Source organism: Myotis davidii, unplaced genomic scaffold (assembly GCF_000327345.1).
Source record: "Myotis davidii unplaced genomic scaffold, ASM32734v1 scaffold274, whole genome shotgun sequence".
NCBI classification, from domain to species: Eukaryota; Metazoa; Chordata; class Mammalia; order Chiroptera; family Vespertilionidae; genus Myotis; species Myotis davidii.
In genome coordinates this window covers 1,096,469-1,120,515 of record NW_006285613.1, presented here as the reverse complement: position 1 = coordinate 1,120,515, position 24,047 = coordinate 1,096,469, and the positions used below count along the sequence as shown (strand labels likewise).

At 40.4% G+C, this 24,047-nt stretch overlaps 1 protein-coding gene and 1 pseudogene across 7 annotated transcripts in view; one reads left to right on the top strand and one right to left on the bottom strand.

Annotated features, from left to right (window-relative positions):
- The window catches only part of LMO7 (LIM domain 7), a 217,449-nt gene that overhangs the window by 95,603 nt on the left and 97,799 nt on the right, over nucleotides 1-24,047 (top strand). For 6 of the 7 annotated variants that reach the window (XM_006756358.2, XM_006756351.2, XM_006756356.2 and 3 more), the window contains exon 4: nucleotides 23,272-23,378. In XM_006756358.2, coding sequence (XP_006756421.1) covers nucleotides 23,272-23,378 — 107 coding nt within the window. Of the gene's footprint in view, nucleotides 1-22,702; nucleotides 22,768-23,271; nucleotides 23,379-24,047 lie in introns of those variants that run through there. The other variant, XM_006756352.2, reaches the window with a different exon arrangement.
- LOC102758227 lies at nucleotides 14,261-16,820 on the bottom strand (annotated as a pseudogene).

The following is a 24,047-nucleotide window of genomic DNA, read 5'->3' as shown; positions in this document are numbered from 1 at the left end:
GATGAGGACAGTGGTGGCGGGGGACGGGTAAGGGCAGAGGGTGGGGTGGGAACCAGGTGGAGGGGATCTATGGGGGGAAAAAAAGAGGAACAACTGTAATAATCTGAACAATAAAAATTTAAAAAAAGAAAGAAAGGAGGGAAGGTTATAGGAGGGATGGATGGTGATGAAAGGAGACTTGACTTGGTGTGGTGAACACACAATACAGTGTACAGATGATGTGTTGTGGAATTTTGCACCTGAAACCTGTATAATTTTCTTAATCATTGTCACTCCAATAAGTTCAATTAAAAATAAAGAAAGGAGACTAAAAAAAGACACTGAAGAGACCAATAATAAGGTGGGTCCATGTCTTTGGAAATAAGTAATTTATAATTAAAATGCAAATGATGGATAATATTGAAAATGTTAGCAATACCTAAAAATCAAGGTTGATGTTAGAATTCCATTAAGAAATTTAATTTAAAAAAACACTAAGTTTAAGAGCTAATAATTAGAATGTAAAGGAAAAAATATTCTTTAGAATAATTAAGTTGTGCTTATAATATTCTCAGAAACCTTCTGTTTGGCTATGATGTGTATGCAGATGTTAAAGGCATGAAGAATTAAATGTACCAATACCAAAATGTTTGGGTTTGCAGTTGTCATAAAAATTGAGTCGGGGGTGAGGTGGTGGTAAAGGAGAAAAGGGGTCAAATATATGGTGATGGAAGAAGATTTGACTTTGGGTGATGGGCACACAATGCAATATACAGATGATGTATCATAGACTTATACACTTGAAGCTTGTATAATTTTATTAACCAATGTCACCCCAATAAATTTAATTTAAAAAATAACTAAAATAAAATCTCATCATAATTTTGACAGAAATGAATTATTTGCAGAGTATTTCTATTAGAAAATATCTTTTTAGCTATATATGAATGTATCACAATATATGAATATATATGAATTACTTCTAGTAATAGAGTACATTGCAAGGTATTAAGGAATAAATTAAAGAAATTTGGTTTTTAAAATCTTTCTAAGAGTATTCAGTTTAATAAACTAAATATCTACATTAATAAAAGAGAAACATGCAAATTGGTGTCACTCCGCTACCCTTCCCATTGGCTAATCAGGGCGATATGCAAATTAACCGCCAGCCAAGATGGCGGCCGGCAGCCAGGCAGCTTGAAGCGAACATGAGGCTTGCTTGCTTCAGTGACGGAGGACTCCAACATTCTTCTCCTGCCGCTGCCAGCCTCTGAGCTTGCAGTTTGAAACATTGTTACAAATATAGAAGCTAAACAAACTCCAGGAACCTGCTTTCAGCCAGCCAGGATCTCAGAGCTGGAGTTGAAATAGTGTTTTGATTATAGAACCCAAACAAATCAGATACCTGCTTTCAGCAGCCGAGGCCTAAGACTGGAGCCAAACCTCAGAGCTAAAGCTGGCCCAGAAAAAAACAAAAAAAGAAAAAAAGGAGTGGTTGGGAGCTTCAGTCCCCCGCTAGCCTGAAAACAGCCCTCAGCCCCTCACCCAGACTGGCCAGGCACCCCAGTGGGGACCCCCACCCTGATCCAGGACACCTTTCAGGGCAAACCAGCTGGCCCTCACCCGTGCACCAGGCCTCTATCCTATATAGTAAAAGGGTAATATGCCTCCCAGCACCAGGATCATTGTGACAGGGGGCAGCGCCCAAACCCCCTGATCGCCCTGCAGCTCTGTGTGACAGGGGGCAGGGCCACAACTCCCCTATCGGCCCTACTCTGTGAGTGACAGGGGGGAGCTCACCAACCCCTGATGGGCCCTGCTCTGTGCGTGACAGGGTACGGAGCCCCAACCCCCCTGATGGGCCCTGCTCTGTGAGTGACGGGGCAGCGCCCCAACCCCCGATTGGCCCTGCTCTGTGTGTGACAGGAGGTGGCGCTGCAACCCCCTGATTGGCCCTGCTCTGTGTGTGATGGGGTGGCGCCACAACCTCCCCATCCACCCTGCCTTGAGCGTGACAGGGGGCGGTGCCCCAGTCCCCCAATCGGCCCTACCATGAGCGTGACTGAGGGGGGCATCGCAACCTCCCGATCCGCCCTGCTCTGTGCATGACAGGGGGCAGCGCCCCAACTCCACAATCGGCCCTGCTCTGACCCCGACCACGGGCTGCACCTAGGGATTGGGCCTGCCCTCTGCCACCCAGGAGCAGGCCTAAGCCAGCAGGGCATTATCTCCCGAGGGGTCCCAGACTGTGAGAGGGCACAGGCCGGGCTAGGGACTCCCTTCCCCGCCGAGTGCACAAATTTTTGTGCACCTGGCCTCTAGTACTTTATATTAAAATAACTTCTGTGAAAATGAAAAGTTCAAATTGTATTGAAAGTATTCTCTGTCTTCTCCAATGGCTTAAGCAATTCTTAGTTTAATGCTTAGACTTTAAATCATCATTTCCTGGGTTAATTACATGCATTTTAAATGAAATTAGCTTTTGATCTCAGACACCCTGCCTATTTGGAATGCTTGAATTGTGGTGGTTTGTTGTTGGTCCCAGAGGTTTTATTCAATCTCCTGAATCTGTAATGAGATGAAATCACGAATGTAATTTTAAATCCAAAGATCTCTCCAAATACTTCTATTTCAAGCATCAGAAATTCTATCTGGTTTGGATTTTATCTCTAGAAACTAAAATGAAATGCATTTCCAGCATATTAAATTGGATGGTTTCCCAAATACAGGACAATGAGCATTTTCAATTGAATGTAGGAGTAGAACTGTGACCATAGCCTCAGAAGTGGACTAAGCTCAATTGATTTGAAGTTGTTATCATGCCTCAGTTGATTCCTTCCTCTGATGCTTGTGTGGAATAATGGTTGTGGCAAACCCCAAAGCCTTAATTTCAAGTATGAATTAGAGCTCTAGTATCTATCTAGTAGGGTTGTTATGAGGATGGGAATGGATGATATGTAGATGGTCTGACACACAGATATTCAATGAATGTTCTTTGGTAGCACATTCATTCTTTTAATAAACAATGGAGTGCCTATTGGGGCATTTTTCTAGGTTATAGGGATGCATTGGAGGAACAAAGACAAGTAAGGACCTTACCTGCAAAGTGCTTATAGGGAATAGGGATCAAGCAAATTAATTGACAAATGAGCAAGAAAGCATCAGATAATAAATGTTCTACAGAGAAATTACAGTAGATTGTCACTTTGACATCCATGAGCAGTTGTAGTGAGTGGGACTATCAGGATTGACCTCGAAGTATTCTTTAAGAAGGAGTATGTCAGCCCTGGATGGTGTCGCTTAGTTGGTTGGAGTGTTGTCCCATATACTGAAAGGTGGCAGTTTGGATTCCCAGTCAGAGCACATACCCAGATTGTGGGTTTGATCCCCAGTTAATTGATGTTTCTCACATCGATGCTTCTCTCTCTCTCCCTCCCCCCTCCTTCCCCCTTCCTCCCTTTAAAATCAATCATTTTTTTGAAAAGGAGTAAGTCAGAAGGCTTAGATTTTGACATTTATAGAAAAGAAAGTTGAAGAAGCTGAGCCAGACTTCATATTAGTAATTTTTGTGTTCACAGCATATCACATAGTGACTGGCACATATAGGAGATCAAAGATTTTTAAATTAATGAATAAATATGATTTCCATTGTGAAAAATGATAGGCCCTAAAATTAGTTTTTTTTTAAATGGCATAGTGTGATAGGTTGAATTGTGCCCCCTGTACTCTGTCCCCAAAGATATAATATATTGAAGTTCTAAAACTCACTGCCTCAAAGTGTGATCTTTTTTCCGAATAAGGTTGTTGCAGATGATGTAACTAGTTAAGATGAGGTCATACTGAAGTAGGGTGGGCACCTAATCTAATATGACTGGTGTTTTTATGATAAGATGGCCATATGAAGACAGATACATAGGAAGAGTGCGGTGTGACAACTGAGGATTGCAATGATGCATCTACAGGCCAAGGAACACCAAAGATTGACAGCAAACCACTAGCAGCAAGGAAGAATTTCCCTTTGGAGGGAAATTCTTGTCTTTGTTCCTCCAATGCATATTTGGCTTGGCAGCCATGGCAATGGATTTACCTGTGCACATGGGCCTGTGTGAAAAACATAAGCAATGACAATACAGGAAGAGATGTTTAGATAATTTAGGTTTCCTAGGGAGCCTGGCTTTGGGGATACCTTGATTTTGGGACTTCTTGCTCCAGAATTGTGAGACAATAAATCTCTGTTGTTTGAAGCCACCAATTTTGTGGTACTTTGTAATGGTAGCCCTAGGAAACTAATACAGACAGGTAAATGTCTCAGTTAACACATACTTTAAAAAAACTTTTTATTTTGAAATAAACATAGATTCACAGAAAGTTGCAAACAAAACAAAAAACTCAAACAACTAATACCCTTCACCTATTTCCTCCCAGATGGTAACCTCTTGCTTAACTATGGGTACAGTAGTAAAACCAGGAATAATGGAGTGCCTATTGGGGCAAGCATTTTTCTAGTTTATAAGGATGTATTGGAGGAACAAGGACATTGGAAGAATAAAGACAGGAAGTTGACATTGATACATCCAAAGGCATTGAACAAAATTTACCAGTTTTGCATGCAGTTAAAATCTTTTTTAGTAATGCTTTCAAGCTAAGTGAGATGTATAGTGTTCTATTGTAAGGATTTTGGGAGAATTCTCCTGTTACTCCAGTGCTCAGCATAAACATGGCAACTGCATTCCACATGATTACCTTTTTCCTGTTGGGAATGGTGTCTCCTAGTTGAGATTCTCAAGAGAGAAATCTGAATAGATCAGGTTACTTTTTCATTCTGGGCTACCGATATCATGGCCAGCCTGTGCACGACCAGTTCTTTGAGAAGAAAGTCGCCTTAGCCAAATGGGCTGTGATCAGGAGTGTTGGTTCCCTTTGGCCCACTTAGTTCATGTGTGTGGATTGACATGGGTTCTGTGAATGAGGCTTGTGTGGGGAAGATACATCAAGTTACATCAAATACAGTAAGAATTACACAATTTCTGTGTAAGTTTGTTAACCTGAGTGATTGTAGTACTCCAATCCCCCTCTTCCATTTCTCCTTTCTTATTTTTTTTCCTGCAGCTATAATGTACTCATTTTATGTCAGTTACAATGTATATTTGGCTTGGCAGCCATGGCAATGGATTTACCTGTGCACATGGGCCTGTGTGAAAAACATAAGCAATGACAATACAGGAAGAGATGTTTAGATAATTTAGAAATATATTGACTGCTTTGCTTGAAGTATTCATGATTATTATTATTTTTTATTTGGGAAGATAGTAACCATGTTACCAAAGAGATGTGGTTCTTCTTATTTGAGTGAGTTTTATGTTATAAATACACTGGTGTCCCTTGGCTTGGCCTGCACCCTCTTGCAAACCGGGACCCCTCGGGGGATGTCAGACTGCCAGTTTTGGACCGATCCGCCCAGCGAATATGTGCACTGGGCCTTTAGTATGCATATAAGATCTTTGGTTAATCTCTTCCCACCCTCTCCCCTCCCTGCTTCCCTCTGAGATACATCAGTCTGTTTCATGTTTCCATGCCTGTGCATTGAGTATCTCCTCCCCTGGTGGTCAGTTCGTGCCATAGCTAACAGTCCAATGGTTGAACGGTCATTTAGGCATATATATATATTTTCCCTTATCTTTTCTGTCCTTCCTATTCTTTACAAAGTCATACTAGAAAAAAAATTCTAACTCAGAAGTTTGAGTCTTCCAAAAATGTAGCTGGTGTTAATGGTGGGTATATTTAAATCATTGAAACTCAAAATGATAATTTTATTTGGGAATAAAAAGATTCAAGCTCAATACAAAACCACGAGAAACAGGCAAGATAATTCTTTAATTTTTAATTTTTTTCAATTACACTTTACATTAGTATTATTTTGTGCAAACAAGATATTCTGATGGTGAAAACTGTTGAACCAGAATAATGTTTGCCATCTGATGTGTTAGTGTGCATGAAATACAATATGACTTATAGTCATCTTGGACCTGCAATGAGTTATTTGTATTTAGCTAAAGCAAGATTTTTCAGCCTTGGTCCTAATGACTTTTGATGTTTTGGGCCAGATAACTCTTTGTTGTGGATGTCTGCCTTGTGCATTATAGAATGTTTAGCAGCATCCTGGGCCTCTACTCACTAGATAACAGTAGCATCATGCCTCCCACCTCCCATTTGTGACAGCTGAAAATATCTCATTATTGCCAGTGACCCTATAGGGTAAAATCATCCCTGGTTGAGAACCACTGAGCTAAAGAATCAAGAAAGTAAACACTACCCCTTTACTAGTACATGGACTAGTTTGCTGAATGACTATAGATTTCATTGACCTACTCATGCTTGTCATTCCCTTTGAAAAGCAATGGTTATTTCAGAAAACTTGGTTTGAGCCATTCATTTGTGTGAATGTTTGTGTCTTATCAGTGGGCTCAATAGAAAAATCCTCAGTATACCCACACTTGCATCAAAAATATGGGCTGAATATGAACATCTTTGCCCTGCCTAAAGGGTTCCTCTTTCAGATTACTGTGGAGAGTGGAATGTGTAAGGTGTGACTGTAGAGGCTGGGCAGGTTGTCTCCTCACTCAGGAATGCAGGAAATGCAAAGATACCAGCCAGCGTCAGTGGCTGGATTTGTCAGTTTATAAGGCAAGTTTATGGGTCCATTCTAACTGCCCTTTCTCACAAGGTTATTAGTGGTTAACATTCTTGTACCTGTGCTGGGTGTCAGCAGGTAGTGCAAGCTAGTCTGTGTCAAGGTCACCATTGAAATATCTAGTGTTCCCCTTGCAGCACTGATAGAAAATTCACCTGAGGAATCAGCTATGTAATTTAAATATTCTTATCAAGATTTTATGTGATTTAAAAAAAAACATTTTCAGGCAGGGACTCTGTCCCATTCTTTTCCTCAGGGGTAGAGGAGCCGAGGGGGTGAGAAGAGTGTGGGACACTGCGCTTGTGATCTCTTTCTATAAAAAAAATCAAATAAACACAAATAAGAAAATAAAATGTGAGACTTCAAGACAGAGAGTTTTCAGGGGGGAAAGAAAGCCCACTTCTGTTTCCTCTTCTTTCTCATCCAAGTTGAAATAATATAAGAAGTACAAATATAATTACTATTTTCATTCAAGGGTAGCACTTTTCTGGGTAGGAGGCAGAAATAGATTCTGTATGGTTAAGAGAAAATACTCAAGGAATAAGAATGGAATATAAAATTGGATGAGCAGCCAATATATGCTTTGCTTACCACTGTGGTAATTTGAGAGTTATTCTCTGTTGGGCCAAACCCAGTATGTGTCTCAGAGGGAATATAGTTGATAATAAGCAAGATATTTTTGTGAATGTATTTGGATGTTGATGTATAGAAAATACTGATAACAAGTGACAGCATGGGAAGATAGTATTGTAGAGCTAGTTTGGAATAACCATTTAATGGTAAGATCAGTAGTGTTTTCTCTGTTTTTGAATTTTATTGCTGATTTTATACATTTGCTTGAGGAGATCTTTCACATAGTAAATTTGGGAAGGGCTTTCACCAAGCAAATTCTTTTTGATCCATTCATCCTTGCCTGTTTGATTGCTTATCCCACAAGAGCAACGTCCATACAGAGCTGATTCTGGCTGCCATGATCCCCATCTCCAAATGGATGGGGAACAAACCTGGAGGTCCCCTGTCATCACACTACTCTGCCTCAACTCTGACTTAGTTTTCATGTTCTTGATTTCCTCACAACTGATACATAATGACAGCTAGTTGTTTCTATAAATTACCATTCTCTTTAACGCTTGTTCATTTCATACCTATCACTGTATTGGGACAATTTATATGTGTTGGATCAGATCTTGGTATTTTGTTGAATTAAAAGATGGTTTGTTTCCTTTTCTTCTATTTCCTAATGGAGATAGTAAAGGTTAAACGACATCAATAAACTGGATTACAACTGCTCAATTGTAGTTTCATGATTAAAACTATGCTAAAGAAATGTTTTTATTCCAAAGGAAAGCTAAACCATTGTGACAACTTATGTGATTATACCTCAAACACTAAAATGTAGACCACTCTTATGTCAGTTTCATTATTTTCTTTATAAAGAAAACACCAGTAACAATAAACAGGGTGTACTTTTTCTTACTTCTTAATTAAGATATAGGAGAGTCCTATAGTATTGCCATTATTAATGTATTGTTTACACTTGTGCAAGAAATTATATTTATAAATTAGGCATTTACTAAAATAAGGCCACTCTACACTATGCAAATGACATTTTCCATGGTTGTATTTTAATAATCTTTTTTCTAATGTATATTTTACTGAAATTTCTGTAGATTACCACCTGTATTTTGAAATAGTTTGGTGTTATCCAATAATTACTAGTAAGTCTGAGAAAATAGATGGAATGGGGAGTGTGCATTGGCTGTCTTCAAAGTAACCAATATTAGATGTTAAATATCCAAATGTCTAACACCTCCACGTAAGTGGCATATAAATAAGTCAATAATGGTGAAGTTATTTTTAAAGCATTTTTAGGAGATTTCTTCCCGAGTCTCCTTGTCTCTCTACTTCTCTCCAACTCCCAATTACAGATAAGTATCACCAAGGGTGTAAACTTAAAAGCTTAATGCCAACTTTGAAGTTGTTTCCAATGCCCACATAATGATGCAGCACAGTAGATCAGGAAACTCCTGTTTTATTTCCAGCCACAATCTCTTAGCCATGGCATTGACACAGTGTAGAACTCTTCCCTAGAGTGCCAAAACTTACTTGTTTTTAAATCTAAGATGAACATTTATATGCCAACTTTCAGCCTTCAGGGCAATCTTGTTTTTAAACATTAATGAATTAGAATTCTTAAAGCAGCACTATAATTAATTTGTGGAGTTTTTTTAAAAAAATGATTCAGAATAGGAGTATATCATACATAGGATTATATCTGGTTTTATGCAGATACAAAAACATTTGGAACATTTCTCTTTAGGCACCTTTTGTTATGTAGAAATTAGAAAGGAAAAAGCAAATGAGGTAATAAGAAGTAGAACCCAGTGTAAGACTGGTATGAGGACCTTGGTTACTTGATGGTTTTTAGGCCCATGACTATCTCCCTTCCTAAAAGTTTTTATTGAACACTGACTGTGTGCCAGGTACTGTTCTAGGAATTTGGGACACGCCCACAAATAAGGCAGAGAAAGTTCCTCTCTAATGGAGCATAGTCAGTAAGTCAGTAATAACCTGTCAGATGCCAGTAACTACAGTGAGCAGTATATAATGCCTGTCAGTTACCAATAATTACACTGAAAAAATAAGTCAATGGGTAGAGATTGATTGAGTGCATGTATGATAAGTATTTTAGTATTTGTCCCTGTGCTCAGGGACATCTCGTTTCTGGAGTTGACATTTATCTGGGTGTGAATGAAGTGAGGGAGCGGGAAGATATGGGAATGGGTGGGAGTTTTCCAGTCAGAAGGAAGAGAGGGGTATCAAGGCAGGATGAAGCTGGGCCAGCGAGGAGAACTGAGGGTCTGAAACAGAGTGAGGTGGAGAGGTAGTCCTCAAGGTTTTATAAGGCTTCATGGACTTTGGTGAGTAGATTGCATTTAAAATGTAAAAAAAAAAAATGTAAATGAATCACTAGTTGGTGTGTGAAGAATAGACTAAAGCAAATAAAGAAGAGAAACAGGAGAGCCAGTTAAAGAACAGTTTCAGTGGTTGTGATGATTAATTTTATGTGTCAACTGGACTGGGCCACGGGGCATCCAGATATTTTGTCAAACATCACTCTGAGTGTGTCAGTGAGGTATAATATGAACTGGTAGACTAAGTAAAGCAGATTTCCCTCCCTCATGTGGGTGGGCCGTAACTTATTAGTTGAAGGCCTGGCTAGAACAAAAAGGTGACCCTCCTTGAGTAAGAGGAAACTACTGTGCCTGAGGGGATGAGCTGGGATATTGGTCTTTTCTTGCCTCCAGATTTGAACTGAAGCACCAGCTCTTCTGGAGTCTTGAGCCTGCTGGCTTTTGAACGGAAACTTACACCATTACATCGACTCTGCTGGTTCTCAGGCTCTGGATGAGGACTGGAACTAGACCATCAGCTCTCTGGGTGTCCAGCTTGCAGATGGGCAGACCGGGATTTCTCAGCCTCCATATCACTCGACTTGGGGACAATGTCTTACAATTACAGTGAGGGAATTTCGGAACCTTCTTGACATAGAAAGGACTAAAAGTGAGTCAGGCTCATAAAGTAGGGATTCCCTGAGGCTGAAAAAGCTTAATCCGATGATCCAGATGCATCACTTGTAAAAGCGATTCTCTGAAGGGGGGTGGGAGCTGCTGCATGAAGGAACGCGAATTCTCAGTGAGCTAGTTTTACTATGTTGTTTTTCTTCATTAGACATGCTTTATTGCTTCATAAACTATACCTGTTAGTGTCATTATGACATATTTCTTTAAGCAATTATTTATTTGTTTTACTTTGGAACATAAAACATGAATGATTTGAGGTCAGAACTCTTTTTTATTCCCATTCCTTTCTCCCCACCCCCACCCTTCCACCTCTGGCAGCCACCAGTCTGTGCTCAGTCAGAATTTCTTAAGCATCGATTTCAGCATATTTTAAAAGAGTGACTAGGTTTTAGAATTCACTTTTGATATAAAGTTTAATTTGAATAATATGCAAGACTGTGCCATATTTCATGCTGCAATTTGACAAAGCCTGTTATTGCTTCTGTGTAGTTAATTGTCACCTGAGTTGATGAAGCATTTCAATAGCTAGCATTTAACCAGAACCCTCAGCCCTCATTCCTTTGCTGCCCTATCTTGCCAATCTTAATTCTGTCTCTCTTGGTCTGGCTTTTGCTCCTGGTCTGCCAAGCAGTGCTGGAGGAAAATCAAATCACCAAGGTTCTGGCATAATTATCATGGATAATCTCCTGGGTGTCACTTGGCAATTCCTTTTAAGCATTCCTGGGTGGTTCCTATTCCTGTTTTCACAGGTGACAAAAGCTTACCGCTCTCCTTAGGCTCAGTGTGTCTTTGTAGAGAAATAAGGACCCAAGGAAAACCTTCAAAAGCAAACAAACAAGCCAACCCCCAAAACGTACTAGCTGCTTATTTTTCTCACAAATAACTAGATCTCTGAGTGTTGGCCTACATAAAATAGTTATAAAATGTAGGTGTTACTTCACAGCTTACATTTATTAGCTAAGCCATAAAATAGAGGATGAATTCTCCAAAAGAGTAAAAAAGCTAGTGTCAGCTGATCAAAATTGTGACTGCCGTGCTTTCTTAATGGGAAACTGTGTAATTAAAATGCAAATTTGGATGTATTGTAGTTATTACACTGCTGCTAGGGAGTTGTTAATTTTGAGTGTTCACCTTCAGTGTGTCCTAAGAACCAAATTCATGTACTTCTGATGATGGCCTAATGGGAACTCTCTAACACCTAGGTGATTCACGTTCACACTGAGAAGCACTGCTTTAAGTTATATTTGGAAATATTTTTCTTATATTGTTCTTTACCAGAAAACTTATGAGTACAAAGACTCAAATCACCTGGAAGATCTTAGAATTATGGGTTCTAATTCAGCAGGTCTGGGCTGGGTCTGGATAGTCTGTGTTGTTTTTTTATGTGACCTTTCCTCCATTTTAATTATTCTGCTTATTTTCTGTTATAAGGAAAAGAAAGGTTATTGCACGGTGTCATGTATTTTCAAAGCTCAAAATAACTGTAGTTGTATCCTAATGACCTATTAGTTGCAATAGCAGGACCTATCTTTTCAGCTCATGCCAGCTTTTGCAATAATAATAATAGTAATACTCCTTCCATCAATTGTTTCACATCTATGAACCAATGTCAAGCCATCATAGATGTTCTCAATTATTTAACACAGATGTAACAGCTTCTGTGTAGATTCTTTGTTCATTGTTCAAACCATTCACACAGAATGGGATAAAATTTTATTCTTTTAAGTTCCACACATAAACAAGATGCTGAGAAAGCCTTTGTCCTCTCTGACAGAGAAGCAGAGAGCTCTGGCTCATGAATTACAGCATAATGAAAGCTAAAATAAAAATTTGGGGAAAGTCCCTTTTTTGGTCCACTATCAAATAAAGCAAAAAAGATAAACAGCCCTTCCCGATTTGGTTAAGTGGATAGAGCATCAGCTGGTGGACTGAAGGGTCCTGGGTACGATCTTGGTCAAGGGCACATGTCCAGGTTGCTGGCTCGATCCCTAGTGGGGGGCGTGCAGCCGATCAATGATTCTCTCTCATCATTGATGTTTCTCTCTCTCTTCCTCTCTGAAATCAATAAAGATATATTTTTTTAAAAAAAGAAAGATAAATAATAGTTTCTTTTCCTGCTAGCCAGAAAAAGTGTTTCTATTTAATTGGGCTTGGAAGTTCAGTGTATCTCCACATGCGTGTGTATACGTGTGTAGTTACGTGTATATAATCTATGCAGTGTAGTAGTCCCCAGTCTTTTCAACTAGTTTGTCTAATCATTAAGCCACTTAACCAATTGGGATACTAATATATCACATTGAACAAGTTAACATAATTGCCTCTTTGAAATACTAGGAATGTTTACACATCTATTTGGCTTGTAAAGGACTTAAATATTCCAATAATATATTTACAAGCTTTTTATTTTAAAGAGTGTGGCTCTTAATACATTGATTTTTCTGAGTCCCAGAGAAAAAGTCCCTTTTAAAACACTTCTGAAGCGGCTTGAAACAGGAAGAATGTCTTCTGATTTGGCCAAAAGTATGACGTGTATTTTATATCATTTAAAATTTGGAGGTAAGTCTATAGGGAACACTTTGTTAATTGTTCCAACCAAATTCCCATGAAGTGTTTGTTGAAGTATCTCTACTTAACCAGCAGAGAGCACTTTACACACCTTACATTGCTTAAGGGAGAAACACAGATGATGCTGAAACAGTTTTCACCCAGTTATCAGGAAAGAGCCCTGAAGATTTCTTTTTGAAATTCACAAAAATATAGAAAATATGGGCTCCAGCCAGGTAGCTCAGTTGGTTAGAGTGTTTTCCTGATATGCCAAGGTTGTGGTTTCGAGCTCTGATCAGGGCACATACAAGAAGCAACCAATAAATGCATAAATAAGTGCAACAATAAATTGTTCTCTCTCTCTCTCTCTCTCTCTCTCTCTCTCTCTCTCTCTCTCTCTCTCAGATCAATTATATAATTGCACTGTACCACAGGGGTTCATGTAGAATGTTATTAGTATGTGTGAAGTTAAATAGGGAGTGGTATACATTTTATTGATCTTCGACTCACTTCCCCTTTCCTAGCTCAAGAATGGGATTAGGCTGAACCTACATGTAGTACAGAATCCATTTTCAGACCGTTTGGTTGAGTTTTATCTTTCCTGTTCTGTATTTACTCTTCTGTTCAAAACTCTGGAGCACCTGATGCAACGATATCTCATTTCAGTTAAGAGTAGAAATTACAGTTTGACTACCAGAGATGCTCTGCGATGGAGCTGCCCCCGTCGGCACTGAGCTGCATTGTTTTCATCCTCCCAGCAAGAACCTTGGAAAAATATTGGCCCGTTTGGTTTTGGCACAGTCACTAGCCTGAGGCGTGCTGCGAAGGGAAAAACACCAGCCTTTCTTAGTTGAAATATAGTTGTTTACATCTGTTTTCGTAAGAGGTGATTAAGACATCTTTTTTGATGGGGGCTACAAGTACTAACCTTCCTTTCAAAGACTTTAATTTCTGCAACAGCATTAATGCCCTAGACATACACCTTGTGCCTCTTCCATGTTTTTCTATTTTGTTGGCTCTAGTTTAGTGTCAGAAAGATTAGAAAGGATTGTGTATGCTTGTGCTCACAGCTTCTTAAGAAAACTTCTTTCATTCTTAGAGAAATATAACACTTAGTACATACTTTTCCTACAGTGTCAATAGCCTTTGTTTTCTGTCTCCCTCCCTCTCTCTGCCTCTGGCTCACTTTTGCCCTAAAGTTGACAGGTAAAGAGGGAACGGGGTCTTCTAGCAGCTGTCTGGTGAGATAGAGGTGCACTCAGTGAGTCCTCACCCCAAAAAAGGTCATAGGCTTACTGGGTTACATCAGCCCAATTATCCCTAAGCGGCCTTGGGTTTTGTGTTTGCTCATATGTTTTGTTTTGTTGGAGCTGCACCCTATGTGTGATTCCTTGGGCCATTTTCTTCTGTCTATTGTTTTTCTTGCTGACCCTGAGCTATGGCTTCCTCCTCAGTTCCCACACTATTCCTTCTTTGTGGTTTTCCCCAGCTTGCCCATGTGGGCCTCTGGGGAAAGAACTGGCCAGAGAGCACAAGGTAGCTAGGGCCCAGGAGTGAGGACCAGAAGATGTTCTGAAAGTGAGAGAGACAGTGGCCATGCTGTACCCAGTAGAAGTTTGTGACTCAGCCTGTTAGCATCTGGGTGATCTGGAACAAGGTGGTGAGCATGGCAAACTTCCGGGGGACTCGGAAACCCATCGCTTGCAAGGCCTAGTGAGAGACTATCATGGCGTCATGACACAGCCACTCCGGCAACCATGTCCTTCCTTGCAGGAGTCCAGGCGAACAGGGGCACAGTGACGTGGTGGCACCAGTGCAGGAAGATCAGCTCCTGCTTCCTCAGAATGATGACATTGTATCTCCTAAGTCGGGAGCTTTGCTTAGCCCAAATGCACAAGCCCAGAATTAGCTGTCAGGCCCATTGTAAAAAGTCTGGTCACAAACTGACTGCTTCAGCCTTTGGTCATCAAAATGTACACCATGTAGACAGCAGTCAAGAGCATTGAATGTACCCAAGACTGCGAGGGTCAGAGGCCAGAGCCTGAATGGCTTCCTCAGTTCAAATGTGGCTCCTTTGTTCATTAGGTGCCAACTACCCATGATAAAGGCAGCATCCAGAGCAGAAAACAGGAAAGATTTCTTCCAATTTTCCTGCCTCCATTGGATGGCTTCGTTCTCATTGAACTGCTTTTCGCATTCAGATTCTTGTACAGTCAGCACTGATTCATCGGGGCTGATCGGGGCTGATCTTCAGAGTCTTTTTGTGTTTTCTGTGCTCCACTCCCAGGGCTCCTCCTCCCAGCTTCCGCCTCCACCCAAGGAGGAAATGAATCTGGAGAGTCTGCATGTCCAACAGCTCTCTCGTGATGCTAGTGCTCCTGGTGTGTGGACCACACGTTGTGTAGCAAGAGGCAGGGCAGCTGTTCTCCACTTTTTGCATCAGCATCACCTCTGTACACTCCCTCTGGTGATTCTGGTATGGCTGACCAGACCGTTATTCTAAAGCAGTGGTTCTCAACCTTCTGGCTCTTTAAATACAGTTCCTCATGTTGTGACCCAACCATAAGATTATTTTTGTTGCTACTTCACTGTAGTGTTGCTACTGTTATGAATCATAATGTAAATATCTGATATGCAGGATGGTCTTAGGTGACCCCTGTGAAAGGGTCGTTTGACCGCCAAACGGGTTGCAACCCACAGGTTGAGAACCGCTGTTCTAAAGCATGAACTTGGTTCAGTTTCTCTGCCTCGAACAATGGTGACAACCGCTTGATTGCTGGTACATATTTGCTAACTTTTTGGCCCTTTCCATTCCAGAGGGAGAGGAGGTAGGGGGTTTGGTGTCCTGTCATAAATAGAAAAGGAACTGAGGTCAGCAAGTCTCTTGGCCTCGGGATAAATTGATCTGTGCTCAGATTCAGAGGAACTGAGCATAACACACTCTCTTTTTTTATTGAAAACATACGACTTGAAGTAGGCATGGAACATAGGACCTCACTGGGAATAACAGGCCAAAGTGGGTGCAGGAAGAACGTGGGATTCATTGATGGGGAGCACTTCCTGGGGATGCTCTGGCAGCTTTGGTTTAAGGTGTTGCCTGCATGGCCCTTAGGTCACAGCCCTGAGCACAGCTTTGCTGTTTTTCAGAATTGGTTAGGATTTGATCATAATGAAGCCATTTTTTGTTTATGATAGCTCTTGACCTGTACATGCAGGAAACTTTTGCATAAGTGGGTCTCATTGGTTTGATCTCACAGGTAGAGAGTTCCTTGTTTGTTGGAAGTCATCACACCTCCTTCTAGTAAAAATGAAAGTGACCTTGGGTTGAGTAAGAGCTGCAGGTGGTGTAGTATACACTTTAATGAAGATTTAGTCTTTTGTGTAACAAAATGATTTAATGTGGAAGAGAAAAATGTGGACTGTAATGCTATTTATGTAAATTAGATTACATACATAAATTGACACTTTAAAGGACATTTACATTTAAGAACATTACATTTTAAGAACATTTTATTTATTTATTTTTTAAAATATATTTTATTGATTTTTTACAGAGAGGAAGGGAGAGGGATAGAGAGTTAGAAACATCGATGAGAGAGAAACATTGATCAGCTGCACACCTCCTACTGGGGATGTGCCCGCAACCAAGGTACATGCCCTTGACCGGAATCGAACCCGGGACCTTTCGGTCCACAGGCTGATGCTCTATCAACTGAGCCAAACCGGTTAGGGCGAGAAGGCACCTTTTAAAAAATAATGTATGGAGATGAAACATATAACATAAATTTAACCATTTTAAGGTGAATAACTTGGTGGCATTTAGAACATTCACTGTGTTCAACCACTAAACATTTCCATCACTCCCAAGTAAAACTTCTTAACTATTACGTGGTTTCTCCCCATTTTATCCTCCCCCGTTCTCACCAACCCTGGCAACCACCAACCTGAATCCTGTCTCTATGAACTTACCTATTATGGATATCCCTCTGAGATTCGACATCAGCTTCATCTTTACATCCCATGTGACCTTTGTGTGTTTCGTTTATTTTGCTTAGTATAATGTTTTAGAGGGTCATCCATGATGTTGCATGTATCATTATTGCATTCTTTTCTATGGCTGAATAATATCCCATTATATAGATATATCACTCTTTATCCATTTATCTGTTAATGGACATCTTAGCTGTTACCTCTACCTTTTGACTATTGTGGATAGTGCTATCAATATGCATGTATATGCATGCCTTAGAGATATGGGTTCAGTTAGAGACCTCTATAATGAGAGCATCACAATAAAGTTGTGATCTTTTTGTTTGTGGAGGGTCTTGCCTTCAATTTGTAAAAAATGCAACATGTTTGAAGTACAGTAAAGCAAAGTGCAATGAGATAAGGTATGCCTGTGCATGTACTTGTTCAAACATCTCACTTTGATTCTTTAGGTGATATACTTAGGGAGAAGGCATCTTTTCATGGAGAGAAGTGAGAGTGAATGAGGGTATGGAGTGAGGAAGAAAATATTTAAAAAAGAGAGAACCTTTATATTGATCGATAAGAGCTTGTTAAAATATGATTAATTCGACTCTGGGCCCCTGACACTCTCAGCTACTTCCACTCCTGATAAAAGAGCAAGGAAACCTGCCTAGACGATGTGGGAATCCATTACCGCATAAGTGCTTTGGGAAGGAAAGTGGAATGAAAGGCTCTGATAGGGGAAGTGTTACTGGACACCTATGTTACCTATGAATCTAGTGTTAGAATATTTGTGTTGGCCTCATGTTGTCCTTCTCACAACTCTCTTTTCAAGATTTATAATGGAGATAGGAGTTAAGACTCCCTAGAAATGTATAATTTTGTTCATGTTTAAAACTAGAAAGTTCTGGGAGGACGTAGAACATATTCCTAATTTGGGGTCAGGAGAATGAGAGTGGGTGGTGCTCTCCCCACTTCCACTCCTCCTAGAAATGGAGCATTCTAGCACTGGAGGGAGATGGTAGCTTTTGGAGAAGTGATGGAAAACTTGAGTGGGAGGCAAGACTATTAGGCATTAAGAAGGAGATCTTCTGCATTGTGAGTGATTCTTGCTCTAATCTTCAATGTCACTTATTCGCGTCTTAACCCCTTGAAGTTCATGCTCCCTAAGGATTTGCATTAGATTGTCAAATTCTTTGGACTGTTTTTATTCTTGCCTTGTTGGAACTCTTTGTAGCATCTGACTCTCCCACCTTGAAACTCTCTTTTCCCTTGTTTTCCATGACCCTATTCACTTCTGCTTTTTCTTTGATTGCTGGGTATGCTTTCTCTCTCTCTCTCTATTTAAACATGATGTCAGAATACTGCACTCTCTCTCTCTCTCTCTCTCTCTCTCAATTGCCTCTTAAATATTGGTGTCTGTGCATCCTTCTCTAGCTTTGCTTTTCCTTAGAGGGCTCATTCACATCCTTCATTTCAACTACTACCAATGAGTTTTTGATTCCCCAAACCATATTTTAAGATCAGATACTTTTCATGGGCTCTAAATCCAATGTACCCGTACTATTAGCTGGACATCTCAGTATGGATGTCTGAAACTCAACATCTCTAAAACAGTTTATTTTCTACAAATTAATGACTGTTGTGTATTCTTTATTGTATAAGTATTGTAGCCAGCTTCTAAAGTGGTCCCAATGATTCTCACCTGATATTTATTCCCTTTTACCTGTAAATTGTGCCTAATAAACTAGGTGATCTGGAAAGATTTCCACGTGGAATGTCAAAGTGCTGTCTGGCCTCCTCCTGCTGATTACAGCAAAGTGCAGGAGAGTGAAGGTTAGGATGATAAACATAACAGGCATAGGAATTGCTGGTTTTGAGAATTATCAGCCTCCTTGGTCAGTTGAGACATGGCTTTCTGGCAAAGATCAAATTCAGAGCTCTGCCTGGAAAACAAGGTCTAAAGATGAAGCTGATGTGGAATCTCAGAGGGAAGGCAGGGATGGGTGGGAAGAGATCAACCAAAGAACTTGTATGCATATATGCATAACCCACGGGCACAGACGATAGGGTGGTGGAGGCCTCGGGTAGGGTGTGGGCGAGGGCAATAAGGGGTCAATGGGAGAAAAAAGGGGACATATGTAATACTTTCAACAATAAAGATTTAAATTAAAAAAAAAAAGATGAAGCTGAGGGTGTGGCTGTAAAATTCTTTTAACATCTTAGAAGGATTCAAAGTGTTGCCTTGCAAATTTATCTAGACCAGCAATGGGACTTCTAAGAAGCTCAAGGGTGGTGTCCCTCAGTCATCTCTGCAGACCGAGATAGAAAAGGTGTTCTTTTGAAGGGATTTGTGGGTGTGGCTTTTTGGTGTATCCAATGAAGTCCAATACCATTCACAGAATAGAGGATATTTTTGAGAGAATTGTATTTTCAGAAACACCCAAACTTCAACTGAAAGGGAGAGAGGACTGCGAAACTAAGAGACTTAGAGTTCCCCAAATTTTAATGGGGAGGAAGCCGACTGAGAAAGCTCACACTGATGCAAACAGAAGCTGCTTTTCAAAGAAATGGAAAAATGATACCCAAGCGTTCGGAGGGTAAAGCAAAAAAGCATGAAGAAGTATTTCCTGGCCTGGAATTCTAATGAGTGGCTCACCCCACTAATCTGTGCTTTGCAGGATTTCAGAATTTCAGTGGCATTCATCTCTCCACACTTGGAACTGGAGTTACCCTATACCTTTTGGGGGTGGGGGGCAGGTTAGGTAACTTGTTTTATTAGTTCACTGGCATTTAAGTTGAGAGGAACTGTGCTCAAGGGCTATACTTAAGGAACTATACCTGAGGCACCGCATGAGTACCTGGATCTGATTTAGATGATGCAATTCCAGGTTGTGAGCTCACCTTATAAAGGGATGAGAGTTTTCCGCACCTTGGGAAGGGTTAGTGAGGACATGAATCATTGGAGCCAGAAAGTGAACTATGGTCTCCAGTCCCGAAGATGGTCCCCAATAATTCTCACCCCCTGCTATTTATATTCTTAGTCCTCCCTCCAATGAATAAGGCTGACCTGTGTAACCAGCAGGACATGAGGCAGTGATAGAGTGTGACTTTGAAAGCTAGTTTATGAGGCATTGCAACTTCCACCTTGTTTTCTCTTGGATGGTTCACTGTATCAAGCAGCCCTGTGGCGATCACCATTTCCACAAAGAACCGAGGCTTCCTGCCAACAACCAGCCCTGATTTGCCAGCTGTCTGAGGCAGCCACCTTAGGAGCAGCTTCTTCAAGCCTCCAGTCAGCGTTCAGATGACTGCAGCCCCACCTGACATCTGTCTACAACCCAACAGACCCTCAAGCCACAACCATCAAGTTTAGGCCACTCCCAAATTCCTGACCTTCAGAAACTGTGTGTAATCATAATGTTTATTGTTTTAAGCTGCTGAGTTTTCGGACAACTTGCTCTGCAGCAGTAGATAATCTGTAGAGATACTACAGCAGACTAACATAACTCTGGGAATCTGTAAATTTCTGTGGCTTCCTCCTCTTGCCTCAGTTGTTATAGCAAGTACTGTTCCTGACTCATTAATCTCTCTAATTTACCCTTCTGCCCTCCACCCCACACCTGTTCATGACTGCCGTCATAATTGATTCAAGGCCAAAGGGTGGAGAGGGGATTTGAGAGAATTTGAAAATCTTCAGCCATCCTGCTATTTCTGTTTATGTAGTGTTTGTTTTTATACATAGTCATAGAAAAACGTAAACCTAAAAGGAGCTATATCAGATCTTCAGGGATCAGCTTTTTGGGGGGCTTATTTTTAAGAAGCCACCTTTGGTCCTCAAGGTGTAGGAATTACCGATGTTTAGAGCAGGCTTTTGACATGAAGTATTTTATGTAAACTGGGCTATGAAACATTTGTGTGGAGGGCTGGGCTAGGAGCGGCTGGGCTTCCCTGCCCTTGCAGACACAAGCGTGTGCCCTTGGTAACGGTTTATAGATCCACAAACGAATCACAGATGCGGAAAATGGGGCCAGAAAGGTTAATATTTCCAAAGCCACATAGTTGGTTGCTGACAGAGCTAACTTGGAGTCCTGGCTACCTGTTCAGTGAGATAAGATTTGTGTCAGGTTTGTCCTTAGTTTTTACTTTGTCTTTGTGAGTTCCAAGTAGAAATGATTCCATTAGATGAGGACTACATGCTTCCCTTTTAATGTGTTGAGCTGGGTGTGGTTTCTTGATGTTTCATCAGACATGAAAATGTTATAATTTTGTATCCCCCCTTAGGCAACTCTCTGAAATCGCAGAAAATAAATTACCAATGGGCTCTAGTCCAGTAAGCATGATTTAGGTTACAATTCTGATTCCAGTCCAACCTGTTCCTGCTGCCTAGGACATGGGTGACTTTGTTTATGAACTTTGTCTGTTTTAAACTCGAGCATCATCAAATTGTTTAAAAGATTCTGCTTTTTACTGTATAGGCTTTATTTAAAATTAGAATTTATTCCTACTAATTGTATTTTTTCTGTCTCCAATGAAGTTTAGTCGTGTTATATTTTAGGTGGTTCCTTTCTAACACTTTGGATGGGTTTTGAGGCATGTACACATTTATCAACCTGTACATATTTGTCAACTGAATGAATGTGATTATGTTTGTATAAAATATGTGAAGAATAATTTTGGCTGTCAGTTACATAAGTTTACTTTTAATTGAACTTTGTTTTAATGTTTTTTAACATTTAAAATTTTCAGAACCAAATTGAATTTGTAGGAAGACTTCTTATGGATTATTTTTCCTTGTTGGGTATGAGATTTGCATCGCATAGGATTTGGGGTACTGGTATACCAAACCACTTACTCTTGTCTGCTTGTCTGAGGGTCAGTCATAGAACCATGGATTTGAATCATTTGGTATACAAATAGTATGATTTCTAGAAATTACGTGAGCTTACCAACAAAATGGCCACTTTTGTTCCCCCTGTAATTTTGCCAAAACGTTATTTCCCTTTCCCCCCCCACATAGGATCATATAAAATGCCTTTAATTGAGCTATTTAACTTTTGACTATACATTCCTTTAATCTTTGACCTCTTATTTAAAATGAATCATGGATTTGAGCTTTCCCCTAGTTAGCTCACACTGCCTTTTACTGATAGTACACTAGAATAAAGACTTTACAAAGCTTTTTTAAAAAAATGTGCCTGAGTTTCCTAGCAACCAGTATTGCTCTTCTCTTGCTATATATTTCCTTGCCTTTTCCCTAAATCCCCTCACTCTTGACGAATGCAAACCATTAAATTTTAGTTCCTTCATCTTTCTCTCTTTATCATTCCCTCCCACTTTGCCATAACATCCTGCCTTTTTTCCCTCTGAGAATGAGCTTCTCAACATGGGAAAGGAGCAGTGGCCTTTCTTCAAGTGCAGCTTGTCTTCTGTCCCTACTTGTCTTGGCCGGCTGTTAGGGAAGGAGCTGAGGCTTCAGGGAGGCTCTGAGGCTCACACCGTAGACATGGAGTTGCCAGCACGTGTAAGTGGACAGACGTGTTGGCAAGCGAGGAGGCTGTTCTCTTGCCTGAGAACCCTAACAAAGTGAAGGTCAAGAGTTCACGTGGGATCATCACAAGTTCAACCCCGAAAAGGGTTTTCTTAGCAAGAGTAGAGGTGGACGAAAGCTCATGCTAATTCTGCTCACCAAAATACGTGTCTCTGAAATGCAGCCGACTGTAGCATAGAATATACTGTAGTCAGTGTCTGTGTAGCAGTTCATGTAAATGGAAAGCATTCGCTTGTAAATGGATGGTTTGGGCTTTGAAATTAGATATGAGGACAACCTAGATTTTTATTTTTTTGGAGGCAGTTCCTGAGGCAGGTTGCAGGGCGTTGAGTAATGTGCCACACCTAAACTATGTGACTTAGCCAATGAAAACTAAGCTTCTCCTGGGTCCTATAGTATGGTTTCCCTGTCTGTCAAGAGCCGGCTCAGCAACCAAACCCAGATTCCAGGTGTGGTATTCCACAGTCTTTCTGTAATTTGTAATCATAGAAACAGAATGTTCCTCCTCTTATTTCCTCCCTGCCAACAGTTTCTGGGTGGGTGAATGTCAGTAGCTGGAGTTATTTTTAAAGAGGAGAGGTGAGGCTTGTCGTGCAAAGCTGGGAAGAGGGCGTTTGTTTGCAGAGCAGAGCTGACATCAAAGTGTAGATTACTGCTCAGTGGCTAGGCACTTGTCCTGTAACAGGTAATGTTTAACGTGCCAGTCACAAAGATCACAGAGACGGCATATGCCGGTGATAGCACACCGCTTATGCTCTGGAGGACTGAAAGGCTATACATGCCCGTGTATTTTTTTTTTTTTAATACATGTATTCATCGGTCTTGCTGTCTCCTTTTTTTTTGCTGGCTGTCATTGGACTTTGAAGCTTGGAAGTTGTATCATAAAAATTTTGTAACCTTTGTCTGAGACGGAGCTCTGGGCTAAGCAATCACTTTCCACTTTTTTTCCACAGGATAATATAAACGTTTTTTTGAAAGCTTGTGAACAGATTGGATTGAAAGAAGCCCAGCTTTTCCATCCCGGGGATCTACAGGACTTATCAAATCGAGTCACTGTCAAGTAAGTTTCACTGGCTGCTTATATATTTTTTTAAACTTAGGGCTTTGTGGCTTAAGTGAAAAGAATTCCCGAGAGTTCCTGGTTACTGAAAGATTGTTTCTCTCTCTGTCTTCCTCTGTTCTCTTTCCAAAATAGGCTACTTAAAAAAAATAGCATGGGGACTGAGACTGGGAAGCTCTCTGTAATCGATAACAAGCCATGGTCTTATTTTAAATCTCTCTGCTAACCGAAATGGCAGTTTATGTTTGAATGCTTGTCCAGCCTGGTGGTGTTCAGTTGCTAATGGTGACACTGCTTGTTATACTTATAAAGCTAATTTAAAAGTTATGTAAGAACTTGCAGAGTAAAAATACTTATTTAAAGATAGTTTTTATATGTTTGGAATCGAGACCTAACTGATAACATAAAAATGAGAGAGGGATAGTGATAAAGCAGAGGCGTCTAGGACCAGCAAGCAAAGCTTACTTACCTTGTTAATTGTGGCTGGTTTCTAAGAAATGAACTGTTTTAATAGTATGGATGAGAAAGTGAAAGTGAGGGGCGGTGAAAACGTGTGCAGGTGATGCTGTTGGGTTTTAGGTGGAAAATGGTGTTCATGTGTTCATAGGATTTTGGGAAATCTGGTTTTGAGCTTCTTGTGAGATTTCTTTCCATATAAATCTGCTTTCA